Here is a 12,947-nt window from a genome sequence, read left to right as displayed (position 1 = left end):
CCTCAACCTACTGTTCTATGTTTTCTCTGTGTCTCCTCCTCAGCTTCCTGTTCCTCGGTGGCACCTCCTCTCGAGGCTCTTGTTATTTTCTGTGCCCCCTCAGCTTCCTGTTCTTTTTTTTTTCCCCTGTGCCTCCTCCTCAGGCTCCTGTTTTTCTATGTTTTTTCTGCTCTTCAAGATTTCTGCTATGCCTCCTCCTCAGCCTCTTGTTCTATCTTTCTCCTGTTCTGCCTCCTCCTCAGCCTCCAGTTCTTTGAGATTTCTGCTGTGCCTCCTCCTCATCCTCCTGTTCTCCTATGTTTCTCCTGTTCTGCCTCCTCCTCAGCCTCCAGTTCTTTGAGATTTCTGCTGTGCCTCCTCCTCATCCTCCTGTTCTCCTATGTTTCTCCTGTTCTGCCTCCTCCTCAGTCTCCTGTTCTTTGAGATTTCTGCTGTGCCTCCTCCTGTTCTACTGTGTTGCTCCTGTACCTCCCCTCAGGCTCCTTTTCTTCTATTTTTCCTCTGTGTCGAATCAGCCTCTCAGTTCTTCTGTTTTCTCTGTACTTGCTTCTCAGGCTCTGGTTCTTCTGTTTCTCCTTAGATTTTTCTGTATTGCTCTGCTCCCCAGGGTTCTGTTCTTCTTTGTTTTCTCTTTCTCCTCCTGTTCTGTTTCTCTTGTGCTACCTCCTCAACCTCCTGTTCTTCTGTTTCCTTTGTGTCACCACCTCAGGCTCTGAGACTTTTCTTTTTTCTTTGCTCCTCCTCCTCAGACTTCTCTACTTTTCTTTTTCCTTTGCTCCTCCTCCTCAGACTTCTCTTCTTTTCTTTTTCCTTTGCTCCTTCTCCTCACACTTCACTTCTTTTCTTTTTCCTTTGCTCCTCCTCCTCAGACTTCTCTTCTTTTATGTTTCCTCCGTCTCCTCATGTTCTGTTTCTCCTCAGCCTCCTTTTTCTGCTTCTATTGTGTTTCCTCCCCCTCAGCCTCTTGTTCTCCTCTACTTCCTTTTCCTCTTTGTTTCCTCCTCAGCCTCCATTCTTTCTGTTTCCTCTGGGACTCCTCCTTCTTAGCCTTCTCTTCTTCTGTATGTGGTGACTCGGTCATGTTTCAAGGCTTCTTTCTCTCAGTGCCTCCTGTTTATCCCATCTTGCAATAGTTGTGGTTTTTCTTTCACGTTTGTTGCTGCAGTATCTCTGCCTTCGCTTAATTCTTCTTCCTTCTTGCTCTCTTCTGGTCTTTTCTGCTCCATTCTCTTAGTGCTGATGAGGATTCTTGCCAGAAGTTTGTTCCATTTATTGGGGTGAGTCTTCATTGTGTATTATCGCAATGTGAAATAGAAACATGTTATCCAAAACTGTTTGCTGTATGTTTTCTGTGGACACCGTTGGGTGGAGGTGACATCTTCATACTGGATATCCCAGAAATAACAGTCATTGTTACCCCTGGAAACTCCTGGAATGGATTTGAGTACTAGTGACTGCAGGGATCAATATCATCCACTTTACACGCATACAATCATATGCACACACCCTGGAATATGATATCAATATTGCACAGAAGGTGCGAATATTCTGAACGTATCTTGAGCACTAGCACTGGCTGCAAATGAAGGACAGAGTATCTCATGTACAACAGAAGAAGAGATGAGACTCAGGCCTTACCCCAGGAATGTCATGTAACAAATATGAATGTATGAAGTCAGAGATGGACCATGTGTGATAATTCCACAATCCAACATTCAAGACCTATACAACATCTCCAGAGGATGGACCAGAGCATAACCCCATATCCAGAGGGAACCCGATGCTTATAGGGCCTCCTGGGTGCTTCAGTTTATGAAGTTAGGGCGACACATGTGCTTTATCTATAGACAGGCTTTACATGTCACACGTCTATTACATACAATAACATGAAGCAGAAGAGAAATAGGTCCTGGTGGTGACACACAGAAGGTCCTTTTAAAAGGAGTTGGGCAAGAAGCAGAATCCAGATGACTGTTATGGAGCCATGTGATGGCTGTGATTGGTTCATCGAGCGCTGCAGTGATTGGCTGAGCCGCAGCCCTCGAGAACCAATCAGAGCAATTGCTTACTGGAGGTGGGGTTCACAAACCCCGTTACCAGCAAGCGATCTTCGTTCAGTGCTGAGAACTGCAGGGAAGCCTGCTGGAACTGCAGAGACCAGCGAGAGGGACCCAGACGGCACCTGCTAGGTAAGTATAAGACATCTCCCGAAAATAATACCCTGTGCCTCTTTTGGGTCAAAATTTAATATAAGACAGGGTCTTATTTTCAGGGTGTCTCCTGCCTCTTTTCTAGCTCATTGCTTCTGTACTGCCTCATACTACAATCTCCTGGTGCTCATCTGTGGACCAAACATAATTGGCTTCTGACTACATCCCCGCCTCATGCTGCTTATCTGTATACTGAACCTGGACTGTTGACTATACCTGCTTCATTAATAACATTCATCCAAATTGTCTCAGCCGCTGGACTTCAAATCCGCTTCCCAACCATAACAGATTATCTCTTGTCACATCTAGGTCGTGAAGGTCGGAATAGTGGAGCAGCCTCTTGCAGCTTCCGGTGAGTTTACTGTCTTGTAAGGTATATAATGTGAATGGAGGGGCAGAAGATGGGATTCAGGAGTATAGAGATGTACAGAGGAGCAGATAGTATAGGGATATATAGAGCACCATGCAGCAGAGAATAGTATAGAGGTGTATTGAGGAGTACGGAGGAGTGAAGGATACTATAGAGAAATGCAAGGTAATATGGAGCAGAGGATAGTATAGAGGAGTATAGGGATGAATGGAGGAGTAGAGGCTAAAATAGAGGAACATAGGGTCTATAGAGCAGTATGGAGCAGAGAATAGTATAGGGATGTACAGAAGAGCAGAGCATAGTATAGAGGAGTATAGGGGTATATAGAGCCACATGGAAGAGCAGCAGATTATTGAGGGGGCTGTAGAGTAGCATCTGCATTGGGGGGTAGAGAGATAAGCTTGTCATGGGGCTCGACTGTCTCCTCCCCTAAGGGTAGCTCGGAACCCTGCCTCGTTACCGAAAGGGGGAGTTCACAAATGGGGGTAACGGTGGTTACCTATAGTCCTGTTGGTCACTCGTGACACCAACATTCTGTCCTCTTCAGTGAATCTTAGTAGATCGAATAAAGTAGTACACACACACAGTGTCTTTTCTGAACAAGAACAGGGAACGTTCGGTTCTGTCCATTGGCTTAAACCTTGTCAACAAATAACAAGAAAACAGTTCCTACAGTGGTGAAGCAGGGAGGATTATATAGGGGTGTATAGAAGGACCTGAAAAAACAAAATATTATATAGGGTTGCAACACCCCAGAGGGGTGACCGTGGACACCTGGCTAACATGAAGAGCTGGGAGGGTTAAGTGCTGACATGTCACGATGGCACTTACCATGTTCGGTTCTGGAGGGATGACATGCAACCAAGGCCAGTGTAGATTGCAGCCAAGCTTCGACACTCCTTTGGCTGGGAGTGCCAATAAAGTGGACGGAGGGGGTTGTAGTAGATATCACTCGTGACGCCACTGTTCCCACAGACCGTTAATCGAAGCGGCAGAGTAATAACATGGAGACTTGTGTATAGTACCTCGGGTCCGCAGGAACGGTTAAGGCCCAGTAAAACTTTACTTGCAACTTGAATAAACTTGAATCTTAAACTTGAATAAACAGGTAGTTACAGGTACAATTCACTTGCAGAAATTACAGGCTAGGGCTCAGAGGTTGGGAGGAAACACAGGAACAATACGACCATATAGTCCACGTTATCTATATGTCACCTATCCTGGAATTTGGTAGCACTCCGGAGGAGTTAAAGGGTAGGGGTCACTCCACATACACTCTGGCAGACAAAGTTACTCAGAAATACGGCTTAGCCTAGATGCATCCCGCATATCATCCGCGTGAGTGTCACAATTAAGTACCTCTGAGTGGTGATCCTAACGGCGGATGGCCACACAGGAAAAATGCATGTAGTGTGAACGGGTACCTGTTCTAGTGAACTGGGGTAGTGCGCTCTGTCTAGCTGGAAGGGACTCACTCCTCTCACATCCACTTTCCAGGCGTTACGGGTAGTTGTTCCTCTTCCTCCATCTTCACCAACATGGAACCTAAAGGTGCTTCCATGTGGCTCTATGTTAGCACTCTCTCCTCCTGAAGATGGAACTCCTTACCGCTCTCAAACACTCACCTTTATAACCTCACTTGTACCACATGACACAGTAGGAAAGATAAATTCAGCAGCAGAAATAGCTGACAGGCAATGGTTTTAGGAGAGTTAACCCTTCAGATGCTGCAGCTGTGCAACACACATACAGAAAATGATATGACAGCTTTGCACAGTGCATCCACATGAGACAATACATGTATAACAATTATGGAGGGGACCAAGATGATGTTCTGGGACACTACAGGGTGTATATAGCGGTATTGAGCAGAGGATCATATAGGGTGAACTGAACAGTATAGAGGAGCAGAAGATAGTATAGAAGAGTAAAGGGACGTATAAAGCAGCACAGAGAAGAAGAGGATGGCATAGGGGTCTTTAGGGAAGCAGAGGAATGTACAGAGTAGTATGGTAGAGCAGAGGATAGTATAGAGCAAAATACTAGGATGTTGGTGGCTCTTCCATATGATCCATTTGCAGTTGTAGCTATAGTGCGCCCTGCCTTATAGTTGTGACCCTTCCTTTTCTCCTCTGCAGTGGACTCTGATGAGGCATCAGTATGCACTCCAGCCCTCCTCAGTTCATCCTCATCACCAGGTACAAACTCTTCAATGGTGAAGGAGCCCACATGCACCCCACCGCCTTCGCCCTCGGTCAGCAGCGGACTGTCGAATGCTGGGTAAGACCCTTTCTGAAATATAATACATAACTGTGTCTTCAGCATCGCCTCTCCTTGCTCACAGTCTTGGGCCCTCCATCTGTAGGACTTTATCCGCTGGGGTGGAAGTGATGGGTCTGCAGGTGGATTACTGGCAGTGGCAGGGAGCCGAACGCCGGAAAGATGGCGACAGGAGAGACACTGCCACTAAAAATACAATGAGGAGCAACTTCCGCTCACTACAAGTCAGCCGCCTGCCTCCACCTGGAGAGAGCAACTTACCCCTGTGTATGGCCATGACCATAGTGACTCAGGAGAAGAACAAGAAGGGTGAGTGCAGGAATTTATCATGATTTACCCCTAACCCATTCATTCGGGGCCAATAGCCCCCAGCAGTACAAGGGCCACTGAGCTTCAGACTTATAACCGATGCCAAAGCCTTAACTATCACATACTGAGAAGCCTAGCAGAGCCAGAGAACCTCCAGACTAACACTTTCATCATCTGCTCCTTCCTAGTTATGTTCCTCAGTAAGAAGCCAAAAGAGAAGGAAGCCGAATCACGTAGTCAAGTGATCGAGGGGATCAGCCGCCTAATCTGCACTGCCAAAAACCAGAACACCATGCTGAGAGGTAGCTGCATCTATATCATGTCTGAGAGGTTGTCACAGCCCCGCCCCTGGTGATGACATCACTGATATACACTCATTGATAAAAAAAATAATCGACCAAGAAGGAGTTGTTGGAACCGGATGAAATTTTATATGTGTGAATGTAAAGACAATATATGTAAGATAAGTTTATTGTGCAAACTGTACAATTCAGAGGAGGCTCTAGTACAATGTTGGGCCACTTCTAGCCTTGGATGTATGATGAGATACGGTCAGGCATTGAGGCACACAGGCTCCATATGGGATCCTAAAGCACATCTGCCCACAGATGATACAAATGGGCCTCTAGATCCCGCATACTCATAGGCTGTCAAAGTTGGTGTCCCATTTAGTCCTATACTCAATCGGTGATAAATCTGCTGATCAGGCAGGCCAAGGAAGTGTGGAAATCAGATGGAGGCATTCCTGCAATACCCTTGCGTGCGGCCGAACCTTATCCTGCTGGAAGCTGCCATGAGAGGAACACATGTGGCTGCAGGATGTCCTGAACATATCGCTGAGCTGTCATTGTCCCTCGTACCGCTACCAGGGGTGACCAACTGTTGTAGGCGATGCCCCCCCCCCCCCTTTCCCAGACATCATGCTAGCAGTTGGGACAATGTACTGCTCTACACCAAAGACAGGATTAAAGCGCTCACCATGAGGCCTCCATATTCTAACAAGATTAGAGGCGCAAATGAAGGCGATGGTGTTGGGTTTTAATGGCACGATATGTAATAGGTGGCGTGACACCAAATTTCCTTTTGCAAAGAGCCTGAAATAGTTTGGGCAGAGACAGGGTTTTGTGATGAAGATGCCATCTGTGCCTGGATGATGGACAATGAAACTGTTGGATCTGCTTGTACTTGTTGGCGGATGAAACAGTCTTCTCTACTGGTGGTCTTTCTGGGCCATCCTGAACCTGTTCGCCATGTGTGCTACCACTCACATAACCACTGCTCGCAACACCTCCTTAAGCAGAATGGCATAGATGGCGGGCAATTCATTGAAACCAACCATTCTGCTTCTCTCATTCCAGTGAATGTGCCTCTTCTCAAAGTCTGTTAACTGGGCAAAGTCTCTTTGTGTGGTAGAGGCATCTAGTGGTCAAAGTTCTATGAACAAGAGGTCCATTACACAAAAGTAGCCTCTGAGAGCCTTTTTATATGGCAACGGGGGAAACACTTTTACTGCCTCTGGTGCCAAGACCCTTGGCTAATCAGACCACAACTCTAATCATTTACATATGAGACAGAACTGCATGTTGAGTTTTGCATCAATCCGACATTTCCATCTGGGTGCATTATTGTTTTTGGTCAATGAGTGGAATTACACTGTGATCAGACATGAGATCCCCTCTCTTCCAATGTCCCCATGAATGGAGTGACCTCCCCGAGCTGTACTCTAGTCATCCACATAATCTGTATTCTTTTCATGATTTCCGCAGTTACCATAGATGGAGCAGACTGGAACGATGTGAAGTTTTTCCAGCTGGCAGCGCAGTGGCCTACGCACGTGAAGCAATTTCCTGTGGGCATATTTGGGCATCATGTGGGAAGATCTGAGAAGATCTGACATCACTGTGAGGTCGACAAAGCAAAATCACCAACTCTTCCTCAATTTGTAAAGCAAATAGAAGGTTCACCTCCCTGCACCGGTCCTGACCTCAGTGTGGCACCAACACTATCATCAGCCCTCTTACCATGGTTCCTAAATCACATGACTCATTGTACCACATATTAGGATGGTTCCTCTTACCATGGAGCCCCAGCTGAGGTGCCCAAATGACGAATCATAGCTGAGGTGCCAAAAATCACACGATTTTATTGTACCACATAATGGGTTGTTTACCATGGTGCCCCAGGCGAGGTGCCCACATCACATGACATTGTACCACATACTAATTATGCGGTTTCCTCTTACAAGGTGCCCAAATCATATGGCTCAATGTACCACATTCTGGGATGTTTCTCTTACTATGGTGCCCCAGCCAAGGTACCTAAATCATATTTTAGGATGTTCCTCTTACCATGGTGCCCCAGCTGAGGTGCCCACATCACACGGATCATTGTACTATATACTAATTGTGCGGTTTCTTCTTACCACGGTGCCCAAATCACATGGCTCATTGTACTACATTCTGGGATTATTGTTCTTAGCATGGTGCCCCAGCCGAGGTGCCCAAATTACATGGTTCATCGTACCACATACTGGAGTGTTCATTTTATCATGGTGCCCCAGCCGGGGTGCCCAAATCACATGGCTCATTGTAAAACATTCTGGGATGTTCTTCTTACCATGGTGCTCAAATCACATGGCTCATTGTACTACATTCTGGGATTGTTCTTCTTACTATGGTGCCCCAGCCGTGGTGCCCAAGTTATATGGTTCATCGTACCACATACTGGAGTGTTCCTTTTATCATGGTGCCCCAGCCGAGGTGCCCAAATCATATGGCTCATTGTACCACATTCTGGGATGTTCTCCATACCATGGTGCCCCAGCCAGGGTGCCCAAATCACATGGCTCATTGTAAAACATTCTGGGATGTTCTTCTTACCATGGTGCCCCAGTCGGGGTGCCCAAATCACATGGCTCGTTGTAAAACATTCTGGGATGTTCTTCTTACCATGGTGCCCCAGCTGAGGTGCCCAAATCACATGGCTCATTATACCACATACTGTGCAGGAAAAATGCAATAAATGGAAGTGATAACAATTACTCCTGTCCCCTTGTTGTTTGGGTGATAGCAAATTCCTGGAATTACATCAAGGTAAAAGCAGGTCTAGCTGAGGTACAAAGGTCCGCATTGACCCCCTTCCCATAGGTTCTGAAGAACATTCCATATTGAATCCACAAACCTAAAACCCAGACAGAATTTGAGAGATAAGCCAGGATAAACATGAGAGAACACCATGACGATGAAGGGGGCACAAGAAGATTACACTCATCCACTAGACTGTAAGCTCCCTGGGTCAAAGCGACCCTCCAGGCTTTGACAAACAAAGATGGCGGAACCAGCTTCTCTGACTGCCTGATGCACACTGTGTATTAGTATACATCATCGGTAGTCTAAGACAGTGCCAGCTCCTCCTACTGGCCAGTGCTGCTCACATGGGCAGCACTAGGCAATCAAAGCAGCGTGTTATGTCTTACCCTAATAATGTATACTAATACACAGTGTGCTTCAGGCGCTCAGAGAAGTTGGAGCGGCCACCTTTGTTTCCCCAGGAGGGGTCCTGTTTTAAGAAATACAACAGACCCTTTTTTCTAATCTAGGACAATGCCTTTAAGTTTTATCTATAGAGTGGAAATGACAAGAGTGGTAAAGGATCAGACATTGGCCTTTAGTCATAATTAACCAATCACAGTGCGGCTTAAAGGGATCACATACATATATATTTACCTAGATTGCAGCCCTATTATCTGACCCACTACTCTGCTCTATTAAAACAACTGTCTGGGACTGGGGAGCAGCATGTTGTGTCCTAGACTACCAATGGATACTATGCACAGTGTGCACCAGGCAGTCAGAGCAGTGGTGTGGCCATCTTTGTCTCCCCAGGACCAGAGGGTCATTCTTGAAAGCTGTTCAGAGATTTACTCTGGCCGATTGGGCGTATCAAAAATGACGTCTGGGAGTCTTATTGACTTGTATATGTAGTGTTGTGAGCATACTCTACAATGTGCAGGGGTCACAATGCAGGGAGGTGGAGATGAGCAGTGTGAATCACATATAGACTTCTATGGGATAGTGTAGTGAGCATGCACTATAACATGTGCAGGGAGGAGGAGGTCAGTGTTGTCCATCACATTGACTTCTATAGCAGAGTGTAGTGAACATGCACTGTAACATGTGCAGGGAGAAGGAGGTCAGCTTTATCACATTGACTTCTATGGCAGAGTGTAGTGAACATGCACTGTACCATGTGCAGGGAGAAGGAGGTCAGCTTTGTCTATCATGTAGACTTCTATGGCAGAGTGTAGTAAGCATGCACTGTAACGTGCAGGGAAGAGAATGTCAGCGTTGTCCGTCATGTAGACTTCTATGGCAGAGTGTAGTGAGCATGCACTGTAACATGTGCAGGGAGGAGGAGGTCAGCTTTGTCTATCACATAGACTTCTATGGCTGAATGTAGTAAGCATGCACTGTAACATGTGCCAGGAGGAGAAAGTAAGCTTTGTCCATCATGTAGACTTCTATGGCAGAGTATAGTGAGCATGCACTGTAACATGTGCAGGGAGGAGAAGGTAAGCTTTGTCCATCATGTAGACTTCTATGGCAGAGTGTAGTGAGCATGCACTGTAACATGTGCAGGGAGAAGGTAAGCTTTGTCCATCATGTAGACTTCTATGGCAGAGTGTAGTGAGCATGCGCTATAACATGTGCAGGGAGGAGGAGGTCAGCTTTGTCTATCAAATAGACTTATAGGGCAGACTGCAGAGATGTGCAGGGAGGTGGTCAGTTTTGTCCATCACATAGACTTCTATAGCAAAGTGTAATGAGCATGCACTATGTCATGTGAAGAGGTCATTGCAGGAGGGGGGGGGGGGGTGCCCCCCCACATGTTCCTATTTTATACAAGACTCCTCCCATTACTGTCAGAAAAGCCTGCACAGCCTCATCCCTAAAGCCCCATTTACACTGAAAGATGATTGCTCAAAGGACAGTTTGAGTGACAGTTTTGAGTGATCATCTTTGCATAGTCTATAGACTATGCAGGCGGAGCGGGACATTGCTGTGATCACTATGAGAACAATACAGTTGTTTTGCATAAGCAAACAGCTGCATTGCTCTGCTTGCTTACAGCTCATGTCCTGCTGTGCACTACTAGCGGGACACAAGCTGAAAGAATCTTATCAGCGCTGCCAACTGTGATAACAGTCTGCACCGCTAATAAGAGTTCATTGCTCAGTTCTAGAAAACTAGAATTGAGCGAATAACGAACCGTGTGCGAAAACTGCACGATGTCCGTGCATTTAGACGCAACGGTTATTGCTCAGTTCGCTCTCATTCACTTATACAAAGAATGTGAATTCTCATTTGACTGAGCCAATGATGTATCTGCCTCTATAAACAGGCTGCCCGAGGGAACTCAGACATCGCTAGTTCCAACGATAAATAGTTTGGTGTAAACGAACCCTTTGGGCTCTTTCCCACGGGCGTATTTTCGGGCGCAAAACGTACACGAGTAATACGCAGGGAATAGAACTCATTGATCTCAATGGGTCCACTCACATTTCCTTTTGTGCACCAAAGGCCCCTATCAAAGTCTATGGAGGGGTACTTGAATGCGCATACATTATACAGCGGGATGCGCAATTCCACGGCAAAAAGAACATATCTGGAACGCATTAGACTAAAAAGCCATTTAAACGGGGGCGTGGTTGTGTACCATCTGCACAAACCCATGCCATGCGGGTGCAAAAAGTACAATAAAATACACCCATATACACACAAAAAAGCCTTGTTCATAGCTCAAATACATTGTGCTGAGGCATGCGCAAAAAAGCATACGCCCGCATGAAGGAGTTCCTCGACAGCGTGGAAAAAGACTCGTGGTTATTGGTTCTGTAACATTTCTGTCGCAGATGTCGCCTTTGGATCTCTTCTTCTATGTACGTAGATTAGGCTGCGCCGCGTGTCTTACAACTCGTCCTATTGGTCCTGGTTTTACAGTAGACACGGCTTGCTCGTGGGTTTTGCGTGCTGCGCAGGGCTGACGCCGCCTAAAGCCGAGAACACAACTACAGCCACCAACTGTCTGGTTTAACACGTACATTTTGCGGTATCGGTTTGCTATGCCATTGCTGGGTGAAGCTAACAGCGGGTGCCGACCGCTCCATCCACAATATTCCCAGCAGGGACCATTACAGGAGCAGCAAGTACTGCGGATGGAGGAACATTCAAGGTGAGCGTTACAGTAATACTCAGCAGCAGATGGCGGCTCACTCAGTGGTCTATACCAGGGGTTGCACAACCGTTTCTGGTCTGGGGGCCACACTGTCATATTGAACCACCGTCAAGGGCCACAATAAAACTTATCTTGTGGTATCAGCTTGCTGCGAGTCAATTATGACTCAAAAAAAGTACTGTGTTTCCCCAAAAATAAGACCCTGTCTTACATTAATTTTTGCTCCAAAAGAGGCACAGGGTCTTGTTTTTGGGGAATGCCTTATACTTCCCTAGCAGGCGGCGTCAGGGTCCCTCCGGCTGCTCTTGCTTCAGTCCTCAGTAGCCGACAGAACATCGCTTCCTGGTAATGGAGTTCGTAAACCTCGCTGAATTGATTAGCTCGAGAACCAATCACAGCCATCGCATTGACTGTGATTGGTTCATCGAGCGCTGCAATGATTGGGTCTTGAGCGCCGCGGGTGATCCAATCAATCGCAGCCATTCAATGTGATGGCTGTAATTGGTTCTCAAGCGCCAGGGCTGAGCCAATCACAGCCATTGCTTCCTGGAGGCGGGGTTTACCAACTGCATTACCAGGAAGTGATGTTCTGTCGGCTTCTGAGGACCGAAGCAAGAGCGCCGAGGACGAGCGGGAGGGAACCAGATAGTGTCTGTTAGGTAAGTATTGCTTTATTTTTTTAATGTTGCGTAGCTAGGGCTTATTTTCAGGGTAGGACTTATATTTTAAGCCCACCACTGAAAATCAGGGTAGGGTTTATTTTCAGGGAAACACGGTATATAGTATAAATGTCTAATAGGTGGCACTACTCTTCTTCCCCAGTCAGTCATTCGGAGAGGTTACCGTGTATGTGGTGCTCGCCCTTGTTGATGATGGGTATTGTGGTAACAGACTAACATTTTACATCTCCCATAACCTACAATGGAGATAGGCGCATACATAGATGGTAACTAGTGCATACACATCATTCTGGAGAGCCATACAACGTTCAAGGGCCTCATTCTCTGGATATACAGGGGAAGCAGAGATTACTACACAGTTCAACATTAATGTGCCCCCTCCTCTCTGACATGGGACTATACGTAATCAGTCATATATTTCTATGTCCAGATGGTCGGGGTCTATGTCTAGGGCTGCGACCTGACTTGTAGCTCATCAGCCCGGGTGGTAATTAAGTGAGTGTGTTGTTACTTCTGGGGCCTCCAGTGAGTGTGTTGTTACTACTGGGGCCTCCAGTGAGTGTGTTGTTACTACTGGGGCCTCCAGTGAGTGTGTTGTTACTACTGGGGCCTCCAGTGAGTGTGTTGTTACTACTGGGGCCTCCAGTGAGTGTGTTGTTACTACTGGGGCCTCCAGTGAGTGTGTTGTTACTACTGGGGCCTCCAGTGAGTGTGTTGTTACTACTGGGGCCTCCAGTGAGTGTGTTGTTACTACTGGGGCCACCGCGGAGGGTGATGTTACTACTGGGGCCACCGCGGAGGGTGATGTTACTACTGGGGCCACCGCGGAGGGTGATGTTACTACTGGGGCCACCGCGGAGGGTG

At 46.8% G+C, this 12,947-nt stretch overlaps 1 protein-coding gene across 2 annotated transcripts in view; it reads left to right on the top strand.

The window, feature by feature from the left end:
• The window catches only part of LOC136620587 (phosphofurin acidic cluster sorting protein 2-like), a 73,477-nt gene extending 65,268 nt beyond the window's left edge, over positions 1–8,209 (top strand). Inside the window, exons 20-25 of one of the 2 annotated variants that reach the window (XM_066595449.1) lie at positions 1,235–1,277; positions 2,520–2,562; positions 4,719–4,860; positions 4,946–5,169; positions 5,358–5,471; positions 6,936–8,209. In XM_066595449.1, the coding sequence (XP_066451546.1) occupies positions 1,235–1,277; positions 2,520–2,562; positions 4,719–4,860; positions 4,946–5,169; positions 5,358–5,471; positions 6,936–7,063 (694 nt within the window). In that variant the 3' untranslated portion in view covers positions 7,064–8,209. Of the gene's footprint in view, positions 1–1,234; positions 1,278–2,519; positions 2,563–4,718; positions 4,861–4,945; positions 5,170–5,357; positions 5,472–6,935 lie in introns of those variants that run through there. The other variant, XM_066595450.1, reaches the window with a different exon arrangement.
• Positions 8,210–12,947: the final 4,738 nt, after the last annotated feature.

Source organism: Eleutherodactylus coqui, chromosome 3, assembly GCF_035609145.1.
Source record: "Eleutherodactylus coqui strain aEleCoq1 chromosome 3, aEleCoq1.hap1, whole genome shotgun sequence".
Classification (NCBI taxonomy): Eukaryota; Metazoa; Chordata; class Amphibia; order Anura; family Eleutherodactylidae; genus Eleutherodactylus; species Eleutherodactylus coqui.
Note: the sequence above shows the minus strand (reverse complement) of the source record. Positions and strands in the feature narration are given on the sequence as shown.